General features: G+C 42.0%; 1 protein-coding gene and 1 non-coding gene across 2 annotated transcripts in view; both read right to left on the reverse strand.

Annotated features, from left to right (window-relative positions):
* Positions 1–23,781, reverse strand: part of LOC129626728 (adhesion G protein-coupled receptor E4-like) — a 36,849-nt gene extending 13,068 nt beyond the window's left edge. Inside the window, exons 1-11 of the mRNA XM_055546121.1 lie at positions 23,731–23,781; positions 21,836–21,930; positions 18,382–18,432; positions 17,196–17,306; positions 14,496–14,648; positions 12,080–12,120; positions 11,088–11,223; positions 9,268–9,375; positions 4,804–4,988; positions 4,073–4,240; positions 1,846–2,040 (exon numbers count right to left, since the gene is read on the reverse strand). Of these exons, the coding sequence (XP_055402096.1) occupies positions 1,846–2,040; positions 4,073–4,240; positions 4,804–4,988; positions 9,268–9,375; positions 11,088–11,223; positions 12,080–12,120; positions 14,496–14,648; positions 17,196–17,306; positions 18,382–18,432; positions 21,836–21,896 (1,209 nt within the window). The 5' untranslated portion in view covers positions 21,897–21,930; positions 23,731–23,781. The remainder of the gene's footprint in view (positions 1–1,845; positions 2,041–4,072; positions 4,241–4,803; positions 4,989–9,267; positions 9,376–11,087; positions 11,224–12,079; positions 12,121–14,495; positions 14,649–17,195; positions 17,307–18,381; positions 18,433–21,835; positions 21,931–23,730) is intronic.
* LOC129642571 (U7 small nuclear RNA) lies at positions 20,728–20,795 on the reverse strand. The gene has a single exon (XR_008709825.1). It is a non-coding gene; the product is annotated as a U7 small nuclear RNA (small nuclear RNA).
* Positions 23,782–24,420: the final 639 nt, after the last annotated feature.

Raw genomic sequence — 24,420 nt, forward strand, 5'->3', positions numbered from 1 at the left:
CCAGCAAAGTCACATCCACCAAAATTCCAAGCCTCCATCCACCCTCAGTTTGTCACTAGGACTCAACTTACCAAGCAGAGACTACATTTCCCAGCACTCCTTGCAGTTAGACTTGACCATGTGACTGGATTCTAGCCAGTGGGATTTGAGAGGTCCATATAAACCCCTCTCCTAGGTCTCCACCACCCTCTTTCTCTTTCCACTTGGTCAAAATGGAAAGAATCTCAGGATAACCTTGGAAGCTGTGTATGGAAGATGAGAGAGCCTCCCATGGCCTGAGGTTGGAGGAGAGATACCCCTTACACCTGTTTGCTGCTGCTAAGTCGCTTCAGTCGTGTCCGACTCTGTGCGACCCCATAGACGGAAGCCCACCAGCCTCCCCCATCCCTGGGATTCTCCAGGCAAGAACACTGGAGTGGGTTGCCATTTCCTTCTCCAATGCATGAAAGTCAAAAGAGAAAGTGAAGTCACTCAGTTGTGTCTGACTCTTAGCGACCCCATGGACTGCAGCCCACCAGGCTCCATTGTCCATGGATTTTCCAGGCAAGAGTACTGGAGTGGGGTGCCATTGCCTTCTCCATACACCTGTTCACTCACCCTCTACTGATTCACAGGGGAAAATGAACTACTCTTGGGATAAACCACTGATATTTTATAGTTTATTTGGTGTAGTAGCTATTGTAACCCTAACTAACACCATCAGTCTGATTTAACAAAATGTTTGAGTGTCAGACTGATGGTGTTAGGTAGGGTTTACAATAGCAACTGCAATAAATAAACTATAAAATATCAGTGGTTTATCCCAAGAGTAGTTCATTTTCCCCTGTGGGTCAGTAGAGCTATCCAAAAGTCTACAAGCAATAAATGCTGGAGAGGGTGTGGAGAAAAGGGAACCCTCTTACACTGTTGGTGGGAATGCAAACTAGTACAGCCACTATGGAGAACAGTGTGGAGATTCCTTAAAAAACTGGAAGTAGAACTGGCATACGACCCAGCAATCCCACTGCTGGGCATACACACCAAAGAAACCAGAATTGAGAGGGACACGTGTACCCCAATGTTCATTGCAGCACTGTTTATAATAGCCAGGACATGGAAGCAACCTAGATGTCCATCAGCAGACAAATGGATAAGAAAGCTGTGGTACAGATACACAATGGAGTATTACTCAGCCATTAAAAAGAAATACATTTGAATCAGTTCTAATGAGAGGGATGAAACTGGAACCTATTATACAGAGTGAAGTAAGCCAGAAAGAAAAACACCAATACAGTATACTAACGCATATATATGGAATTTAGAAAGATGGTAACAATAACCCTGTATGCGAGACAGCAAAAGAGACACAGATGTATAGAACAGTCTTCTAGACTCTGTGGGAGAGGGTGAGAGTGGGATGATTTGGGAGAATGGCATTGAAACATGTATATTATCATATGTGAAACAGATCGCCAGTCCAGGTTCGATACATGATTCAGGATGCTCGGGGCTGGTGCAATGGGATGACCCAGAGGGATGGGATGGGGAGGGAGGTGGGAGGGGAGTTCAGGATGGGAAACACGTGTACACCCGTGGCAGATTCATGTCAATGTATGGCAAAACCAATACAATATTGTAAAGTAATTAGCTTCCAATTAAAATAAATAAATTTGTATTTAAAACACAAAATTTAAAAAAAGAAATTATGGGTCATGTTCAAAATTACACAGAGAGATGAAATGGGAACTCTTGCTTTTTACACTACACAATCATTGGTGTTTATCGTCATTCATCCCATCTTTCCTCCAAACTAAGTGGCTAGATTGGATTAGGACCATGAAATAAATAATATGTTAATTCTCCTACCTCAGGTTCAGTTTGATCAATCCCCACAAGGAAGAGGAGGTGGGCCAGGAAGAGGCAGATGGAGAGCTGCAGGTGGAGAGTAGAGCTGGTGTTCTGGATGGATCGACACAGGAGGAAGGTGAGGGCTGCCAGGAGGAGGCAGAGCAGAGAGAGGCTCAGCCCCACATAGGTGACCATGGTCAGTACGGGATCCTCCTAGAAGACACCAAAAGAGGAATCTATTATTCCAGCTCTATAGGTATGTTCCTGATGGAGCATCAGATGGGCTTTCCAGTTCAGCTCCCAAAGAAATGACCTAATCTCTCTGAGACTTGGTGATTCCCTCTTCAAAATACGGGCAGTTATAGCATTTATCACACAGAGCTAGACCAGCATTGACAAATAGAAACAGATGAGCCATGTGCACAATTTTAAATTTTCTAGTAGCCATATTTTTTAAAATGTCAAAAGAAACAAGTCTAATTGATTTAATAGTACATGTTCAAAATACTGGGCTTCCCAGGTGGTGGTAGTGGTAAAGAACCTGCCTGCCAATTCAGGAGATGTAACAGGCAGGTTCAATCGCTGGGTCAGGAAGATCCCCTGGAGACAGGCATGGCAACCCACTCAAGTATTCCTGCCTGGAGAACCCCATGGTCAGAGGAGTCTGGTGGGCTATAGTTCACTGGCTACACTCAGAAAGAATCGGACACGACTGAAGCAATTTAGCACTCACGTACACATGTTCAAAATACTATCAGTTCAACATATTTAATGTCATATAACTAATATAATGATATAACAAAAATATAATCAGTTCAGATTACATTCAGTGTAAAAGTTATTAATGAACTAGTTGGTACTCTTTTCCCTCCATATTCAGTCTTTGAAATCCACTGTGTACTTAACACTTACCGAGCATCTCAATCAAATGCTATTTTTTAAAGAGTGAAAGTAAAGCACCGTCCTACCAAAAAACAAAGTTGTATTTAGTGGAAAAATATTTTATACTATTTCTTAATTTCAATACCTTCAAATGGAATAGAATTTGTTTCTTTAGTCATACTAGTCACATTTTAAGTGTTCAATAACCATGTGTCTGATCCTATTGGACAAGACGGCAATCAAATATAATCTCATGAAGGCTGTTTTGTTCTCTGTAGTATCCACAATGCCTGGAATGGCATCAGACATATAGTAGTTTACTCAAATTCATGCTCATTGAGTTGGTTAGATAGCATCACTGGTTATAAATGGACATAAATTTGAGCAAACTCCAGGAGACAGTGGAGGACAAAGGAGCCTGACGCGCTGTAGTCCATGGGGTCTCAAAGAGTCAGACACGACTTAGTGACTGAACAACAACAACAAAGTTACTTATATATAAATCTGTTAAATGAACAAAATGAGGTTGTACGTTTATGTAAGAAATATGGTGTTATCTTCCAGTCAATGATCAATAAATGGGAGTTTAAAATAAATGGGGAAATAAGTTATGTAAATTTCTTTAAGTCTGAGTTATCTGAGATACCGTTGGGACCCGGGAAGTTTAGGGGGCTATGCTTTTACATGGGTGATGGTCAGTTGCCTTTGTTCTGGTGTGACTGGGCGATGGGGGTTAACTCTATTTCTCGCAGAGTAACAGGTCTCCATGGATCTTTCAACCTTAGGGGCTGACAACCAACTTTTCAATGATTGAGGGCTTTCTCTGCTAGCTTGAGCACACTCTGCCCATGCCCATGGACATGTCAAGAGGATGAATACTCCCTGGGTGTTGTTGTTTTGTTGTTCAGTCGCTAAGTCTCGTCTGACTGTTTGCAGCCCCATAGACTGCAGCATGCTAGGCTCTTCTGTCCTCTGCTATCTCCCAGAATTTGCTCAAATTTATATCCATTGAGTCGATGATGTAGCTTTCAACAAATGACTGAAGGGAGATGGTGTATAAATAACCCAGCTTTCTCGCCGTTCAGTTAGGATGACTCTGAGATCTGTCTTCTACCCTGACTCCAAAAATCTCCCAGAGGGAAGTAACCCCAGTTACTCATAGTGGTACCTGGCATCTGGCTTCTCTGATTGGCTTCTGTCTCTTTCCCATTTCATTTCCCAGTCCCTTACTGATGCTTCCTGGAATTACCTCTCAAGTAATTCTGCTTGACACCTTATCTCAGAGTTGTTTTTTTATTTTCCCTGACACTGGAGAGTCTTCCTGGACACAGTCAAGTTCACTGTAAGGGACCATAAATTGTACCTTGGGAACAAGAGCCACGAGGACAGCAAAGCTGGAAAGGTGGGAGCACTTGCATTGGGTGTGAGAATCATTGCTGCCCAAATGAGCACAGCCCTCCGTCGACCAGCTGCCCCCATCCTTTGATCCTTTCCAGTAGACACAGAAATATTTTCTCCTCCCACCACCTGGCTGGAAAGAGAAGAGCATGAAAGTGGATTTCTTCTGGTTTTTATCATTTCAACTTTATAGGTTAAGTGAGGTGCACTGGGTTGGAAACTGGATTGGAAAAACTCTGAAACCCTTGTGGGGAAGTGTTGCGTACCCCACTTTCACTGTGGGGTTTGCTCTTCATTTATTCTGTCCAGCTCTGGTTTCCCCTGGGACTGACTGTTATGCACTGCTTTCCCCAGGTTGTTGGTCATTGATAAGACCAATGAGAGAAACGGATGAGAGGGAGAAGAGGCAGCTCCGGTATTTCTTCTGTACTGCTTTTCTGCTGCCAACTGTCTCCATCTCCAATGGGCAATCTTCCTGTATACCTGCAGCCTTCACTGGGCAATGCTCATCCCCCCGGTGCTCCCCCCCCCATTGCCTTTTTATGCTTAAGTGTGATACCAGCTGTCCCACATTTGCCATCTCTGAGTGCCTCAACATTTGTTAGTTCTCTTAACTCTGAATGATCAGAGTTGAATTCAGTTTCCTGCCTGGACTGATAATTCACCTGTTCAAAGTAAAGCCTAGATTTTGCTCACCTGAGTATGTTGGAAGGTTAGGAACACAGGTTTAGATAGATCAACTTTTTCCTTCACACCAATGGAGCCACTTATCACTTGAGAGTTCAGGTTGACTTCCTTTATCCCTCTTCTATCACTGAAAAAGGATCCATTTAGAATATCCCCAAGAGATCGATAAGTGATAAGTGCCACTGCACTCCTATCTGAGAAAATGGAAGAAAAGTCACGTTTGCTAGGGTATCTAGAGGTTGGGGAATTGGTACATTAGTGTTCTGTGTGAGGGTTGTGAGGGTTGTATAAAGTCAAAATTGCACTAGGAAGTCTTTTCCATTGCCCAATCAATACATTACATGTGGCTTAGGGATTATTATTCTGTATATGTAATATATAGTCAAATGTATCACACATTATAAGGGATATAAGGCAACGGCACCCCACTCCAGTACTTTTGCCTGGAAAATCCCATGGATGGAGGAGCCTGGTAGGCTGCAGTCCATGGGGTCGCTAAGAGTCGGACATGACTGAGCGACTTCACTTTCACTTTTGACTTTCATGCATTGGAGAAGGAAATGGCAACCCACTCCAGTGTTCTTGCCTGGAGAATCCCAGGGTCGGGGGAGCCTGGTGGGCTGCCGTCTATGGGGTCGCACAGAGTCGGACACGACTGAAGGGACTTAGCAGCAGCATGTGCAAAATATTCTATCGATGTGTTGTAAAATATTTATATATGAACATTAGACATCAAAAGCAGAATCATAAGGCAAGATGTTTGTCTCCAGAAGGTGAAATTCAGGTGTGCGTGTGTGTGTGTTTGTGTGGCACGCACATATGCATGTGCCCATTCAGTCACGTCCAACTCTCTGTAACCCCATGGACTGTAACCCACCAGGCTCCTCTGTCCATGGGATTCTCCAGGCAAGAATACTGGAGTGAGTTACCATTTCCTTCTCCAGGGGATCTTTCCGACCCAGGGATCAAACCCCCATCTCTTACATCTCCTGCATTGGCAGGCAGGTTCTTTACCACTAGCACCACCTGGGAAGCCTGGAACTCATGTGGGATGAAGAACTGAAATGTTTCTGAATAGATGATGACTCCCTCATATGCATTCCTGTACACTGTTTATGGTGGCCAAGGGACGGAGGCAACCTAGATGTCCATCAACAAAGGAATGGATGGAGAAGATGTGGTGTGTATGTACAGTGGAATACTACTCAACTATAAAATGAAATAAAGTTGGGACACAGACAGACCTAGAGACTGTCATACAGAGTGAACTGAGCCAGAAAGAGAAAAACAAATATTATATATTAACACACATATGTGGAATCTAGAGAAATGGTACAGATGATCTTATTTGCCAAAGAGACAGAGACACAGACCTAGACAACAAATGTATAGACACCAAGGGGGGAATGGGGGACACTGGATGAACAGGGAGATTGGGATTGACATATATCGCTGTTGATGTGTGTGTGCTCAGTTGCTCAGTCTTGGCCAACTCTTTGCAGTCCTATGAACTGTAGCCTGCCAGGCCCCTCTGTCCATGGAATTTTCCTGGCAAGAACACTGGAGTGGGTTGCCATTTCCTACTCCAGGGTGTCTTCCCAACCCAGGGACTGAACCACACCTCTTGCATCTCCTGCACTGGCAGGTGAATTCTTAACCACTGCAGCACCTGGGAAGCCCCGTACAGTATCAACACTATGCATAAAATGCATAACTAATGGGAACCTACTGTATAGTTAGGGAACTCTGCTCAATGCTCTGTGCTGAGCTACATGGGGAGGAAATCCAAAAGAGAGGGGATATGTGTATACACATGACTGAGTCACTCTGCTGGATAGTAGAAACTAACACAGCATTATAAAGCAACTATACTCCAACAAAAATTAATTTAAAAAATATTCCAAATAATTCCTATCTTCCACCTCAAGCTGACTCTTGGGTATCTAATTTAATGGAAAAGTATCAGGATGGCCCATTCTGTTCAATTTATCCTCTCATCCTTCCTCACTCCCTCCTCCTACCTCTCTTTCTCAGCCTCTCTCTCTCTCTTTTTCTTTTTCTCTCTCTCTGTCTCCCTCCCATCCTCTTCCCTTTCCCTTTTCATGCTAGAAGAATTTAAGTCATAGAAGTTGAATGCACAGTATGACACAGTTTCCTAAACTGCAATCATTCATGTGCCACCATCCCAGTTTTACCCCAAACCACTTACCACCTATATCACTCGATCTAAAAAAACCAACTGGACTTCTCTGGTGGTCCAGTGGATAAGAATCACCTGCCAATGCAGAGGAAATGGGTTTGGTCCCTGGTCCTCGAAGATTCCACATGCCACAGAGCAACTAAGTCACAGTTACTGAGCCTGTGCTCTAGAGCCTGTGAATCACAAGTACTGAAGCCCATGCATCCCGTGGAGGCTGGATGCATGAGAAAGCCGCCACAGTGAGAAACACTGAGCACTGCAACTAGAGAAAGCCCGCAAGCAGTAACAAAGACCCAGCACTACCAAAAATAAATTAAAAAATAGATTTTAAAAAGGAGTGAATGGTTGAAAAAATAATAAAAATCAGCTCATTTTTAGATGTTTTCCCCTCTCCCTCCTCTCTTCTGCAGCTCACAGTAAACAGTGAAGATTAACCAGTAGCCAGGAATTTTCTGGAGGAGTCATAGGAACAAGTACTTCACTCTCTCAAGGTAACTGGGTCTTTCTCTTTGAAATACTTTTCATGCGTGCATTCATTCATTCATTTGTCACATGTTTACTGAGCATCTACTGTGTACTGGACAGTGTTCCAGGCATCGCAACACAACAGGGAACAAAATGGGCAGAGTCCCTGCCATCAGGGAGATGATGTCGTGGGAGAGATAGACACCAAACAAATAAATAAATTAGAAAGGGTTGCATAGTGTGGATGTGATGCAGAGACTTAAATAAAATGATAGAATAAAGTAGGGGTGTCAAATTATGGCCCTGAGGGTCAAATCCAGCCTACCACCTGTTTTTGTAAATAAAATTTTATTGGCACACAGCCATGTCCCTTCATTTACATATCACTGATGGCTGCTTTCACACTACAATGTCAAGAGTTGAGCAGATAAAACAAAAATCATCTGGCCCCAAAACCAGGAATATATGTCCTCTTGTGTTCTTACAGAAAAAGTTTGCCAACTTGTAGGCTAGCAGAATAGAGAGATTATAAAATGCTTCTCAAGGGAAAGAGTGTTTGAGGCAACTCGTGTGCCATCATCAAGAGTGAGCTTCTCTGAGGAAACACTTCTACACTACATTTGGTGGGAATGTAAGCTGGTGCAGCCACTATGGAAAATGGTGTGGCGGTTCCTCAAAAAACCAATATATGATCCAACAATCCCCCTCTTGGGCATATTTCCTGCTAAAGCTATAATTCAAAAAGGTACATGTACCCCTATGTTCATAGCAGCAGTGTTCACAATAATCAAAGCATGGAAACAACCTAAATGTCCATAAACAGAGGAATAGGTAAAGAAGATGTGGTATGTATATACAATGGAATATTACTTAGCCAAAAAAAGGATGAAATGATGCCATTTGCAGTAACACGGATGGACCTAGAGATTATCATACCAAGTCAAGTATTTGAGAAAGAGAGACAAATATGCCATATGATATCACTTACATGTGGAATCTAAAATATGGCACAAACTAACCTATCTACAAAACAGAAACAGACACACAGACACGAACAGGCTTGAGGTTGCCATGGGGAGGCAGATGGGGGAGGGAAGGACTGGGCCTGTGGGATGAGCAAGGAGGCACAAACTGTTATATAGAGGACGGGCAAACGACAAGGCTCTATTGTTATAACACAGGGAGCTATGGTCTATATCCTGTGATAAACCATAATGGAAAAGAATATTTAAAAAAGAAAGAAAGTGTATTATCTGAGTCACTTCGCTATATAGCAGAGACAGGCATGACATTATAAATCAACTACGAAAGTGAAACTCACTCAGTCATGTCCGACTCTTTGCGACCCCATGGACTATACAGTCCATGGAATTCTCCAGGCCAGAATACTGGAGTGGATAGCCTTTCCCTTCTCCAGGGGATCTTCCCAACCCAGGGATCAAGCCCAGGTCTCCCGCATTGTAGGCAGATTCTTTACAGCTGAGCCACCAGGGACTTCACTTAAAAAATAAAGTTTTTAAAAAAGAGTAAGCTTTTTGGATCAGCATATGAAACTGAGTGTGCACCAGCCCATCCCTTTTAAGGAGCTAAGTCAAGGAATCCCTGTTTGAACCTCCGTGTGTATCACAAAGTCCATACAAACTGTGTCCTCAAAATTGCCTGGTTAGTGGTCAAGGCAGATCTTTTAATTCTGCCAGAAGAGTCTTCTTACCTTGAATGCTTTGGAAGCTTGGCTCCATCACCTAGAAATGAGACAACAGTGCCTAGAAGTTATAGGTCAAGAGTATAGGTCATCTTAGACACAGTACCTCTTGTGCTTCCTTTGAAAGCATTTGGGCAGTCGATATCCATCGTGTTGTTTCCAGCTTCTAGAACAGTCTTCTCACTTGTCTCATTGCACTTCTTGGTTTCATAAACTGGAAACATTAGGAAAGTGAGTCCTGCTTTGCTCAGTTCTCATGCCTAAAAAACTTGCTAATAACTCCCTTCTTTGACAGGTCCATTACTAGTCATTTTACTTACTGCATGCAAGGTAGACCATGTGGTCCTCCCCTAACATTTCTGACTGGTGGAGATGAAATGTCGAAAGTATAGGCAACACATGTGGGTCACACAACTCAGGGGAAGAGAGAAGACTGTCATGCTTCCCAGAGCTGGAACTAAAATAGGCAAGCTCCGCCTTTACCATATAATAAAGGGAAAAATTTTCTTTAGACAATGTGTAATGGGGCGCCTGGGGAAAGGAGAACTAATTTTTTTAAGCAAGGGAAGCTAAGCATTTAAAAGTTTTCCAAGAAATAGAGTTTTCATGAAAAAAAAAAAAAGCGAACAAACTAGAAACAGAGCTACCATATGATCCAGGAATTCTACTCCTGGGCATCGATCCAGAAAAAACAAACACTCTAATTTGAAAAGATACATTCGCCCCAGTGTTCACAGCAGGACTGTGCACAATAGCCAAGACATGGTAGCAACCTAAGTGCCCGTCAACAGATGATTGACTTAGGCATATTGGAATATTTCTTGGCCATTAAAAAGAATGAAATATTGCCATTTGCAGCAACACGGATGGACCTAGAGAATATAATACTTAATAAAATGTCATAGAAAGACAAATACTACAGATAACACATGTGGAATCTAATAAATAATACAAATGAGTGTATGTACAGAACAGAAACAGATTCACAGACATAGAAAACAAATTTATGGTTATCAAAGGGGAGAGGCAGTGGGGAGGGATAAATTAGGACTATGGGATTAACAGGTACAAACTACAATATATAAAATAGATAAGCAACAGAGATTTACTGAATAGCACATGAAGTTATACCCAATATCTCATAATAATCTACAATGGAATGTAATCTGCAAAAGTATTGAATCACTATGCTATACATGCATGTGTGCATGCTAAGTCAATTCAGTCATGTCTGACTCTTTGCAACCCCGTGGACTGAAGCCAGGCTCCTCTGTTCATGGGATTCTCCAGGCAGGAATACTGGAGTGGGTTGCCATGCCCTCCTCAAGGGAATCTTCCTAACTCAGGAGTTGAACCCACATCTGTTATGTCTCCTGCATTGGCTGCTGCTGCTGCTGCTAAGTCACTTCAGTTGTGTCCGACTCTGTGCAACCCCATAGACAGCAGTCCACCAGGCTTCCCCGTCCCTGGGATTCTCCAGGCAAGAACACTGGAGTGGGTTGCCATTTCCTTCTCCAATGCATGAAAGTGAAAAGTGAAAGTGAAGTTGTTCAGTCGTGTCCGACTTTTCGTGACCCCATGGACTGCAGCCTACCAGGCTCCTCCATCCATGGGATTTTCTAGGCAAAAAGCCTGCATTGGCAGGTGGATTCTTTACCACTAGTGCCACCTGGGAAGCCCTCCTATGCTATATACCTGAAACTAACACAATAATATAAATCAACTATAATTCAATTTTTAAAAATCTAACAAGAAAAAATAAAAATTTTCCAAGGGAATAGTCACCTGGGAGCAATCTTCTGCATTTGGGAAAAATCACTTAAGTGAACTCTGTTCATGATATGTGAACATATTAACACAAGGTCTGATAAAAGATGACTTTCATAAAATTTTCTGGTCTTAAAACTAATGCTTAGTGTTTCTTACCTATGTCAAGTACAGAATCTTCATGCTTTCCTGGAGAAACAAAACTCTTATTCCATATGGTCAATTCTACATGTTGAAGTAGTTGGGTCGCCTGTTTTGCAATGTAGTTTTTGCTTCCATTGTTCCTCAGAATTTCCTTTCAAAGAAATAAAACTAATTAGGTAGATGGTTATTGAAACTTTGAAAAGCAGGAATATACATAAGTGTGGTTGAGTGAGCCAGCCTCTTGATGAGAGTGAAAAAGCTGGCTTAAAACTCAACATTAAAAAAAACTAACATCATGTCCTCAGGTCCCATCACTTCGTGGCAAACAGAAGGGCAAGTGACAGATTTCCTCTTCTTGTGTTCTAAAATCACTGCTTATGGTCACTGCAGCCATGAAATTAGAAGATGATTGCATCTTGGCAGGAAAGCTATGACAAACCTAGGCAGTAGGTTAAAAAGCAAAGACATCATTTTGCTGACAAATGTCCATATAGTCAAGACTATGTATGGGCTTTCCAGTAGTCATGCACAGATGTGAAAGCTGGACCATAAAGAAGGCATAGCACCAAAGAGTTGATACTTTCCAACTGTGTTACTGGAGAAGATTCTTGAGAGTCTTTTGGACAGCAAGGAGATCAAACCAGTCAATCTTAAAGGAACTCAACCCTGAATATTCATCAGAAGACCACCTGATGCAAAGAGCCAACTCATTGGAAAAGACTCTGATCTGGGAAAGATTGAAGGCAAAAGAAGAAGGGGCAACAGAGGATGAGATAGTTAGGTAACATCACTGACTCAACAAACATGAATTTGAGAAAACTCCAGGAGTTAGTGAAGGACAGGAGAGTCTGGCATGCTGCAGTCCATGGATTTGCAAAGAGTCAGACATGACTTGGCGACTGAACAATAACAACAACAAAAGTCATAGAGAGCCATGGTAGTATTTGAGCAGGAGAAACGTATGGTCAGACTGATTGTTTTTCAAACCTAGGCTACACCTTACTTACCCAAATGTCCCCTGATGCTTGTGTCTTATTACTGGCATCTTCTGAGAAAGAAAAGTACAGTCAAATGAAATATGGGAAATAACACACTCTAACATAGATCTTTCTTCCAATCACATTCAAGTTGAGTGTTTCCTTCTGCACTCAAATACTATCCTAATTTCATTCTAAGAATTCCCAAATCTCTTCTAAGGTAGAATTTTCAAAGGGAATTAGGATGGGGTTTCTCATTTAAAAATTCAGTCAGTAGTGTTCATGGAGCATTTACTAAGAGGGAGGCTAAATCTTATAGGTGAATAGAGACAGCTGCCATGATCTTTCACTGTTGATGGGAATGTGAATTGATATAGCCACTATGGAGAACAGTATGGGAGGTTCTTTAAAAAGCTAAAAATAGAATTACCATATGACCCAGCAATCCCACCCTTGAGCACAGATCCTAAGAAAACCATAATTCAAAAAGACACAAGTACCCCAATGTTCACTGCAGCTGTATTTATAATAGCTAGAACATGGAAGCAACCTAGATGTCCATCGACAGATGAATGGATAAAAAAGTTGTGGTACATATACACAGTGGAATATTACTCGGCCATAAAAAGGAATGCCTTTGAGTCAGTTCTATGACGTGGATGAACCTAGAACCTATTATACAGACTGAAGTGAGTCAGAAAGAGAAAGATATTATCGTATTCTAATGCATATATACAGAATCTAGAAAAATGGTACTAAAGAATTTATTTACAGGGCAACAATGGAGAAACAGACAAAGAGAACAGATATGGGGAATGAGGAGGAGAGGGCAAGATGTATAGGAAGAGTAACATGGAAACTTACATTACCATATGTAAAATAGATAGCCAATAGGAATTTACTGTATGGCTCAGGAAACTCAAACAGGGGCTCTGTATCAACCTAGAGGAGTAGGGTGGGGAGGGAGACAGGAGGGAGGTTCAAAAGGGAGGGGATATATGTATACCTATGGCTGATTCATGCTGAGATTTGACAGAAAACAACACAATTCTGTAAAGCAATTATCCTTCAATTAAAACAAAATAAATTTTTAAAAAACCTAAAAAAAAAAACTGCTGAAAATCAAAGACAAACAGAAAAAAAGATTATATTCAAATGAAAACCAATTAGACTGATAGCTAACCTCTCATCAGAAACAATGGAATCTAGAAAACAGTAATTTCTTTAAAGTGAACAAAAATAACTAAGAATTAAGATAAAATACATTTTAAGATGAAATATAAAATTTAAGTATTAAATAATAATAAATAAGTAGAAGAAACAAAACAAACCAACAGAAAGAATGAAATTGGGTCATTGGTAGAGACATGGGTGGACCTAGAGTCTGTCATACAGAGTAAAGTAAGTCAGAAAGAGAAAAACAAATACTGTATATTAACACATTTATGTGGAATCTAGAAAAACTTATGGATGAATCTGTTTGCAGGGCAGAAATAGAGAACAGACATGTGAGCACTGAAGGGGTAGAGGGAAAGATGTACTGGGACACTGGGACTGACCTAAATACACTACCATGTGTAAAACTGATAGCCGGTGGGAACCTGCAGTATTGTGCAGGGAGCTCAGCTCAGTGCTCTACGATAACCTGGATGGGTGGAATGGAGGGCGATGGGAGGACGCAGATATGTGTATACACAGAGCTAAGTCACTTCATTGTGGAGCAGATACTAACACACCATTGTAAAGCAACTATATTCCAGGTTTTTAAAAACAGAGACAAAATATGTTCCCTTGTGGAGTTTGCAGCCTATGGCAAAGTTGCCAAGCAAATAATTGAGTGATTATAAGAGTCCAGCATATTAATACATAGGATGAGACGCCTTGGCAATATACAGAAAAAGACCATGTTTAGGGTGTGGGAAACCATTCCCAAAGAAACAGGTGTTAATTGAGATAATAACAATCAGTTGTTGTCTACCTAGCATCATATTTTAAGTGACACTGATCACCTGATGTGAAATGCTAACTCATTGGAAAAGACCGTTATGCTGGGAAAGATTGAAGGCAGGAGGAGAAGGGGATGACAGAGGAGGAGATGGTTGGATGGCATCACCAACTCGATGGACATAAGTTTGAGCAAACTCAGGGATATAGTGAGGGACAGGGAAGTCTGGTGTGCTTCAGTCCATGGGGTTGCAAAGAGTCGGACATGACTGAACGACAACAACAAAGGCATCTACTTGGAGATGGTGACTGTTGCCATGGGCTTGAGTGAAATCTCCCAGGAAATGATTACCAAGGACAACAATGGATTGAAGGGTGAGGACCAGGACAGATCTCTACCCCGTTACCCTAGCCTGAAATTAGTGCAACTCTCAAGGGATCTTCTCCTGCCTCCTTTTTCATGGTGGAGTATTTGATTACTGGAGTATTTGGAGATTCTTACCATAACATTCTGCATAATTAATTGTAAATATACCAGCCACCCAGTTGAAGACAGGATAATGTGGGACACAGCTGCAGTAGTAATTTCCAATTCCATTTCTGCAGTATGCTTTCTTCTTGCACTTTGCCAGCCCTCTCGCACACTCATCAATATCTGTGAATCAAGAGAAAATATCATTAGAAAATATCACTTTTTAGTCTCATAAAACCATATTGTTTTCCCTTGCCCATGAGATCTCTACTACCCAACATCACTTATAAATGTACCCAGAACATCTCTCCTTGGTTAAGATGATTCAATATAGAGATGACAATTCTCCTGAAGTTACTTTATAAAGCCAAAGTAATTTCTAGGATGCGCTGAGGAGTGAAATGAAGTTCAGAAGGCCTTCTCTGATGTCCCATCAAAAGGATCAAGATCACAGAAGACAAAGAAGGATTAAGAATCTGTCACAGATTAGATGAGGCAGGACTGAGATGACTAAATGCAATGTGAGACCTTGAAATGGCTCTTAGAACAGAAAAAAAAGGGGGGTGGATTTTAGGAGAACTGGTAAAACTTGTATAAAGTCTCTAGTCTAGTATATGTTATTGTACCATTACTCATCCTCTGATTTTGCTCACTGTATGATGGTTGTCATACGATTGGCTGACCTTAGAGAACTGAGTAAAAGCTCTACAGAATTCATTGCACGTTTTGCAGTTTTTCTTTAAGTCTCAAACTGTTTTAAAATACAACATCTAAAAAATACATCCAATATTATATGATTCCAAGATAGAATGTAGAATGGTGGGTACCAGGGGATAGGGGGAGAGAAGAGGGAAGTTAGTGTTTAACGGGGAAAGAGTTTCAGTTCTGCAAGATGAAAAACGTTCTGGAGATGAAAGGCAGAGATGGTTGCACAACAGTGTGACTGTACTAAATAACAGTGAAGTAGTTAACAAAGTAGTCAGTGAATAACAGTGAATAACAGTAACTGATTAAAATGGTAAATTGCATTATACATATTTTACTATAATTGAAAAAAACAATTTAAATAAATAAATACATTATCATATGATTCCACTTATAGGAGGGCCCTAAAGGAGTCAACAAAGGTCGGTCTAGTAAGGCTATGGTTTTTCCAGTAGTCATGTATGGATGTGAGAGTTGGACTGTCAAGAAAGCTGAGCGCTGAAGAATTGATGCTTTTGAACTGTGCTGTTGGAGAAGACTCTTCAGAGTCCCTTGGACTTCAAGGAGATCCAACCAGTCCATTCTAAAGGAGATGAGTCCTGGGTGTTCTTTGGAAGGAATGATGCTAAAGCTGAAACTCCAGTACTTTGGCCACCTCATGTGAAGAGTTGACTCATTGGAAAAGCCTCTGATGCTGGGAGGGATTGGGGGCAGGAAGAGAAGGGGACGACAGAGAATGAGATGGCTGGATGGGATCACTGACTCGATGGACGTGAGTCTAGGTGAACTCCGGGAGTTGGTGATGGACAGGGAGGCCTGGCGTGCTGCGATTCATGGGGTTGCAAAGGGTCAGACGCGACTGAGCCACTGAACTGAACTGAACTGAAAGGAGTCAAATTAACAGAGGTAGAAAGTAGGATGGTGGCTGCCAAGGGCTGGGGGAGGAGTAGGAATGGGAATTTAGCATTTAATGGGTACAAAGTTTCCATTAGAGATGATGAAAAAGTTCTGTGGTTGGATGGTAGAGACAGTTGCACAACAATATGAAGGTATTAAAAACCACTGAAAGATACATCTGGCTTCCCAAGTGGCTCAGTGGTAAAGAATCTGCCTGCCTATGCAGAAGACAGGAGACGTGGGTTTGATCCTTGGATCAGGAAGATCCCCGGTGGAAGAAATGGCAACACACTCTAATACTCTTGCCTGGGAAATCCCATGAACAGAAGAGCCTGGTGGGCTACAGTCCATGGGGTCTCAAAGAGTTGGACACAACTGAGCCACATGGTAAATTGTAATTTATACATTTGCCACAGTAAAATGAAGTTAAAAAGGAATAAATACATCTTAAATAGTCTACTATTTTCTGTTTCACCTAATGAATTGACATGACAACGCCATCAAACAGTTAACCAGTTCCAGCAATTAGGATTCAGGAGTGGTATTGCCCTTGGCATTTAGATTGACCTTTAGAATTTGTAGCAGTGAAAAAGAGATTTGTCCAGAGCTGATGAGAGTAGTGAAAAGTGAAACTGAAAAGCTAAGTTGGGACCACACCACGAAAGATGCTGAGTGATGAGAGAGTCTATTCATTTGTTCCTTTGGGGAACACTTATTTGTTGGGCATCTGCCATGTGATATTGTTCTTTTTCCTATGTATTGAGTGATAAACAAAAGAAATTCTCCCTGCCCTTGTGGAATCCTCAGAACACACCCCTCAAAAAAAAAAAAACAACAATCACCAGTGCTTGAGACTTTAAGAGTCCAGGGTCCTGAGAACTCCACTTTTCTCTGAAGAAAAACCAAGCCAATATCAGGGCTCACTAAGCCAGCATTGGGATGCATGTGAAAAGAAGGCAAGGGCTGGGGGCTTCTATGGGGATATTGAGGCAGTCCTGATATTTTCCACTTTGTAATATCATTGTACCATTGCAGTACCAGCACCACTAGGTGACACAGTATTTGAATCTAGGAAGGTTGCCCCTGGTCCCTTTCAAATGCCAAGATGAATGCGGACTTCTTCTTTACCTTCACATTTCTGAGCGGACCTCAACCTCGGAGACACAGACTCAAATCCATCTTCGCAAACGCAGGTGCCATTGAGGCAGTTAGCATTTTCTGGGCACGGAGGACAGGAAACTGCAAGGAACATAGAATCCATTCATTCGCTTGTTCATTCATTTCATTTAAGAAATATTCATTGAGCACCTATGATGTACCAGATGCCGCAGTCGCAAGAACCTCCTCTTGGGAATAGCTTATTGGCATCCTTTTGGAAGCCATCCTACTGCTGAACATAGATGCTCACCATGCCCCACCCATTCCCCACCTCTGCCACCAATACCAATTTTGCTCGTCAGTAGAACTTCCAGATTTCAGCACCTATGTTTCCTTACTGAGGGCTCTCTCTGGCCACTAGCATCCTTTTTGCACGGCACATGCTGGTTTTCAAGGTCTTCTTCCCCAAGGACTAGTTTCCTCAAACAGTGATGGACTGACTGAGCCAGTGGATTAAAAATAAACCAGCTTCTCATTCCAGATATGAATCAGCTAACCAGAATAATTAACAACAACAAAAAAACCTGCAACAATAAAGCTCTTTTTGGCTACATGTATTGGGGGCTGGTGGTGCCAGAGAAGACTCTTGAGAGTCCCTGGGACAGCAAGGAGATCAAACCAGTCGATCCTAAAGGAAATCCACCCTGAATATTAACTGGAAGAACTGATGCTGAAGCTGAAGCTCCAATCCATTGGCCACCTGATGTGAAGAGCTGAGTCGTTAGAAAAGATCCTGATGCTGGGAAAGATTGAGGGCAGGAGGAGAAGGTGTTGAGAGAGGATGAGATGGTTGTATGGCATCAGTGACTCAATGCACATGAGTTTGAGCAACTTCCAGGAGATGGTGAAGGACAGGAAAAACTGGTGTGCTACAGTCCATGGGGTTGCAAAGAGTCAGACATGATTTAGTGACTGAAAAACAACAACTGAAGGCTGGAAAAAAGGAAACACGAGGAGGATAACCAACAAGAGAATAGTGTAGAAAAGTGAGGTTCATGTATGCAACTACAAAAACAAACCAAGGTGTCTTTTTTCTCATTGAAGTATGAAGTATTTGCAATGATAGTGAAGGACAAAGAAGCCTGGTGTGCTGCGGTCCATAGGATCACAAAGAGTAGGATATGACTGAGCAACTGAACAGTAGCAACACACTCACCTCCAGCCTCCTTTGCTTCCAATCCTAACAGAGCCAGGAGGACACTGAGACCTAGAAGAATAAGGGCAGAGATAAAGTGGATGGGAGATGTCCTGAGGCTCTGCTTGGCTGAAGCCTGAGTCAGTCGGGGGGCTTTGTCTCCTCTTGTCAAGTCATACTTGTGCTAGCTTCACTGTAGATTCTTCTAGATTGGCTATAAACACTAATGTCACAGTACTGATTACAGCTATCAGAGACTCTACACCCAAGTCCAGTGTGTGTGGGGGACAATGAGAGTTTCCACAGCAATAAGCAATCCTCTGACACCAGCTGGGTATCCTATAATTAAACTCAGTTCTTTTTTCCTCTCCCCACCCCCCCCCCACTCTTTTTTAGATTTTTTTTCACATATGGATCATTACAAGAGTATTGAGAAGAGTTTCTTGTGCTATAAAATAGGTCCTTGTGCTATGCTAAGTTGCTTCAGTTGTGCCCAACTCTTTGCAACCCTATGGATCCACCATGGTTGCACCATGGCTTCTCTGTCCATGGGATTCTCCAGGCAAGAATACTGGAGTGGGTTGCCATGCCCTCCTCCAAGGATCTTCCCCACCCAGGGATCAAACCCACATCTCCTATGTCTCCTGCATTGGAAGGTGGATTCTTTACCTTTAATGCTACCTGGGAAGCCTAAAATAGGTCCTTATTAGTTATCTATTTTTTATTTTTGTAATGCAGCATGGCACGTGGGATCTTAAGTTCTCCAACCAAAGATCAGACCTGTGATCCCTGCAGTGGAAGTGCAGAGCCCTAACCACTGAAATAGGGAATTCCTATTTTATATACAGTAGTGTGTACATGTCAATCCCAACCTCCGAATTTGTCCCTCTCAACTCAGTTCTGGCACTAACTCCCCAGAAAGAGTATCAGCTATCCCAGGTTAAGGGCTCAGTCCGAAAGACTTCAGATGCCCATCACAATTCCAAGTTGTCCCCTGGGCTTCTGGCCAACTGGCTATGGATTGGATATTCCAATGACTCCGTCTTTGGGTTCAATTAATTTGCTAGAGCAGCTCACAGAACTCAGGGAAACCATTTACTTACTGGATTACCAGTTTATTGTAGAAGGATATTGAGCGTCCCAGGTGGCACTAGTGGTAAAGAACCTGCCTGCCAATGCAGGAGACATAAGAGACGCGGGTTTCCCTGGGTTGGAAAGATTCTTGAAAGAGCAAGGAAACCCACTCCAGTATTCTTGCCTGGAGAATCCCATGGACAGAAGAGTCTAGTGGGTTATGGTCCATGGGGTCACAATCGGACATGACTGAAATGACTTGGCATGCACACATAGAATATATCTCAGAAAGAGCCAAATGGAAGACATACACTGGGCAAGGTATGAGGAAGGGAGTGGGGATTCCATGCCCTCTTGGCACCACTTTCCTCAAATCTCCATGTGTTCACCAACCCAGAAGCTCTCGGAATCCCATCATTTTGGGGCTTTTATAGACACTTCATTGGGCATCCCAGGTGGCTCAGTGGTCAAGAATCTACCTGCCAATGCGCGGGACATAGGGTCGATCTCTGGTCTGGGAAGATCCCACATGCCATGGGGCAACTAAGCCAGTGCGTCACAACTGCTGAAGCCCGTGCACCCTAGAGCCAGTACTCTACAACAAGAGAAGCCCCCGCAATGAGAAGCCTGTGCACCATAACTAGAAAGTAGTCTGCAAGCAGTAACGAAGATCCAGCACAGCTAAAAACAAAAAACCCTCAAGCCTCTGCATTTTCCTTGTGAATGCTTTTTTGACACATAAAGAAGTATGACCATAGGGCAGAGGTCAGCCAACTATGGCCTTGGGCCAAATGCAGACCTCCGCCTGGTTTTGTGCAGCCCATGAGCTAAGAATTGTTTTTGCTGCTGCTGCTAAATTGCTTCAGTCGTGTCCAATTCTGTGAGACCCCATAGACAGCAGCCCACCAGGCTCCCCCGTCCCTGGGATTCTCCAGGCAAGAACACTGGAGTGGGTTGCCATTTCCTTCTCCAATGCATGAAAGTGAAAAGTGAAAGTGAAGTCGCTCAGTCGTGTCCGACTCCTAGTGACCCCATGGACTGCAGCCTACCAGGCTCCTCCGTCCATGGGATTTTCCAGGCAAGAGTACTGGAGTGGGTTGCCAAGTTTTTAGTGGTTTTTAAATGTTTTTTTTTTTAATCAAGGAGAATATAGTGCATGCATGGAATGTGAAAATTACCTGAAATTCACATTCCTATGTCTATAAATCAAGCTTTATTGGAACACAGCAGTGCCCATCAGTCACAAAAGGTTGGTGGCTGCTTTTATTTATTTATTTACTTTTTTTGTGGGTGGGGGGAGGTTTTCCAGTGCAGTGTTGTGAAAACCCCACTAGACAAATTCCAAAAGATCTGTCCCACTCTGTGGCTGCTTTTATACAGCAACAAGTAGAGTTGAGGCATTAAGACAGGGATCAAAATGGCCCACAAAGCTGAGAATAGTGATTACTTGGATCTTTACAGAAAGAAAAAATACGTTCACTTCTGTCATAAAGTAATGGCCATCATGTGCTTGCCTCTAAGAACTGCTTACACACTGCATAGCCTTAAACTGTGCTTGATTCCTCCAATGGTATTTTTTATTATCTTGAAGTCCCTAAAGCTCAGAGCAGACAGGTGGGTAGGTTCCAGTTACTACAATATAGTAAGCAATGGTCCTCCAAGTTTGGACCCGCACAGTGGTCAGTCAGCATGTTAGATGCTTGCCATGTCCCCTAAGCCTACCCAGGAAGGGGTTGCACAGTAAGCAGATAACTTACTATATCCTTCTGTAAAAGGATGTTTTTCTGCAGCCCGTGAAGGCATCAAGAAGCACGGGAGGGGAACTGGTCCAGATTCTTTGCCCTTCTAAGGCACATTACATACTGAAAGGATACCCAGGACTGGAGTGCCAGTTACCCACAGTGCTAACCCCTCACTGCCACTCTTCTCTCTTCCCTCTTTGTCTTCCCTTCCCAAAGGATCCTAAAGCCTTCCTGGGATTCCTTCCCAAACTGTTTGTGCTGGGTTGCTTCAGTTGTGTCCGGCTCTTTGGGACCCTATGGACTGTAGCCCACCAGGATCCTCTGTCCATGAGATTCTTCAGGCAAGAATACTGGAGTGGTTGCCATGCCCTTCTCCAGGGGATCTTCCCCACCGAGGGATCGAACCCAGATCTCTTATGTCTCCTGCATTGGCAGGTGTGTTCTTTACCACTAGCACCATCTGGGAAGCCTAAATTAATTAAACCCAAGTTTTTGTCTCGGTTCTGCTTTGGAGGAGAGCAACTAAGAGACTCCGTATCAGAGTTTGGAATAGAACACACACACAGGAATTTCTGGAGAAAGTGCCAAATTCTGGAAAGCAACCATAGCTGGGGTATCCAGGGTACTGGAGGGTGGGGAAAATTCTTTGTTCTACTCACCAGGGAGTAGCAACAGGCACCTGCTTCCCATAGCAGCCGAGGTTCCAGGAATGACAACCATAGAAGCACTCCCAAGCAGGATGTGACAAGGGTTCCTGGGATAAATAAGCCTCATGAGGATTTATTTTGGATGGTCACAAAATTTAGAAGGCAGGTGGTTGATGTTTATCAAAACCCTTTCATTTCTACCTGTCATTTGACTCAACAACTCCAATTCTGGGAAATAAGCAAGGTTCTGCAAGGATGATTATAGCATAATGGCTCCTTGGAGCAAGGTTAGTAGTAGCAGTAGTCGCCGCTCAGTACTGTTCGACTTTTTGCCGCCCTATGGACTGTAGCCCTCCAGGCTCCTCTGTCCATGGGATTCTCCAGGCAAGAACACTGGAGTGGGTTGCCATGCCTTCCTTCAGGAGATCTTCCCAACCCAGGGGTCAAACCTGCATTTCTTAAGTCTCTTGCACTAGCAGGGAGATTCTTTACCGCTAATGCCACTTGGGAAGCCCAAACCACCTTGTCACCTAGGTCTAAACTTGGAATATAAATAAATGAGGCCACTTGGGGATCTGGAGGGAAAAATTAGAACTCTGGAGATCTGGAGACCATGGACTTTACCTCAAGACGTTCTGTATGTTGACATCTGCCAGGAGTTATACTTTGTTACTTCCTGATCCTTTCCCTTCTCTCAACATTCATTTCCTTTTTTATTTATATTTCTCTTCCCTTCCAAAAGCCTACTGTAAGATAAACTATAGAAACTCTCAACGTAGAGAAATCCAGTCTAGTTAGTCGTTATTCTTTTTTTTTTTAAGACTTTTTTGAAACCAGTTTAACTGAAGTGAATATCTTGTGTGAAAAGGGTGATAATATTTTTCAGAAGAGCTGAGACCTCTAGTGATGTTGATTTCTTTTTTTTTTTTTAACCACTTTACTGAGGGATGGTCATCATGTAAAAAGCATGCAAAAGTACATATTTTATGTATACAACTTGATAAGTTTAGAATAAATATATACATATGAAACTATCACTACCATTAAGGACATAAACATATCCATCATATCTGAAAATATCCTCCTGCCCTCTTTATGATTTGAGTGTGTGTGTGTGTGTGAATAAAACTTAACATAAGATCTACCTTCTTAGAAAATTTTAAGTATACAACACAGTATCATTAGCTATAGACATTAAGCTGTATATACATTACTGGAATTTTTCATCTTGTGTAACTAAAACTTTATACCCTATGAACTTCCCCTCCCATCTTCCTCCCTCCCCAATCCCTGGAAAACATCAGTCTATGCTTCTATGCATTTGACTACCGTAGTTTCTACATCTAAGTGAGATCATATTGTATTTGTTCTTTGGGTCTGATTTATTTCACAGATCTAGCAACATTGATTTACAGAGTATTTTGTTTGTTTTTAAACAAGACCCATTATAAAAAATACATTTTACTTTACAGAGATAGAGAGAAAAATGAACCAAGTTTCACAAAGAGTATTTGCTTCAGACTCTGTTCATTGAAACTTTTTATTTTAGTTCTCCTTAAGCCCCTCAACACACAATTCATGATTTCTTTTGAGTATTTGAAAACATTTTAGTATGGCCTATACATACTAAACTGAAATGGGAAAATAAATATGAAACAATGTTTCTAGGGCATCTTTCAAGAGATAAAGCATGACAGAAACCAATACAATGTTGTAAAGCAATTATTCTCCAATTAAAAATAAATAAATTTTAAAATAAATATAAATTAAAAAATAAAGGAACAGGACATATAACGAGCTATCCTTTAAAATCTTTCCAGAGCCAGTGTATTTTTTTAAGACTCAAGATCACAAACAAAGCATTTTGTATTTTCAGTGGAAAAAACACAAAACCAGTTCCTCCTTACCCAGAAAATGAAAATCCTCACTGGTCACCCAGTCTGGCAGCTTCTTCAAGCTAACAACAACCAAAACAGGAAGTTCATCTCTTCTTATCTTGAACTTTAGTTTCTCAAGGAGTCTTGAGGCTGTATGAGATGACTGCAGGCATTGGTAGTGAGATGGTAACGTTCAAAAAGGGTAAGGCCCCCCACATGGAGGAAATAGGCTGCAAGAGTCAGACATTTTTAATTTCTCTTAAGCAGCAGAAATGCAAAAAGGCAAAAATGGTTGTCTGAGGAGGCCTTACAAATAGCTGAGAAAAGAAGAGAAGCTAAAGGCAAAGGAGAAAGGAAAGATATACCCATTTGAGTGAAGAGTTCCAAAGAATAGCAAGGAGAGGTAAGAAAACCTCCCTCAGTGATCAGTGCAAAGAAATAGAGGAAAATAATATAATGGGAAAGACTAGAGATCTCTTCAAGAAAATTAGAGATAGCAAGGGAACATTTCATGTTCCCTTTCAGCATGTTTCCCATTCAGCAAAGATGGGCACAATAAAGGACAGAAATGGTATAGACCTAACAGAAGCAGAAGATATTAAGAGGAGATGGCAATAATACACAAAAGAACGATACAAAAAAGATTTTCATGACCCAGATAACCACAATGGTGTGATCACTCACCTAGAGCCAGACATCCTAGAATGCGAAGTCAAGTGG

Source organism: Bubalus kerabau, chromosome 1 (genome assembly GCF_029407905.1).
Source record: "Bubalus kerabau isolate K-KA32 ecotype Philippines breed swamp buffalo chromosome 1, PCC_UOA_SB_1v2, whole genome shotgun sequence".
NCBI lineage: Eukaryota > Metazoa > Chordata > Mammalia > Artiodactyla > Bovidae > Bubalus > Bubalus kerabau.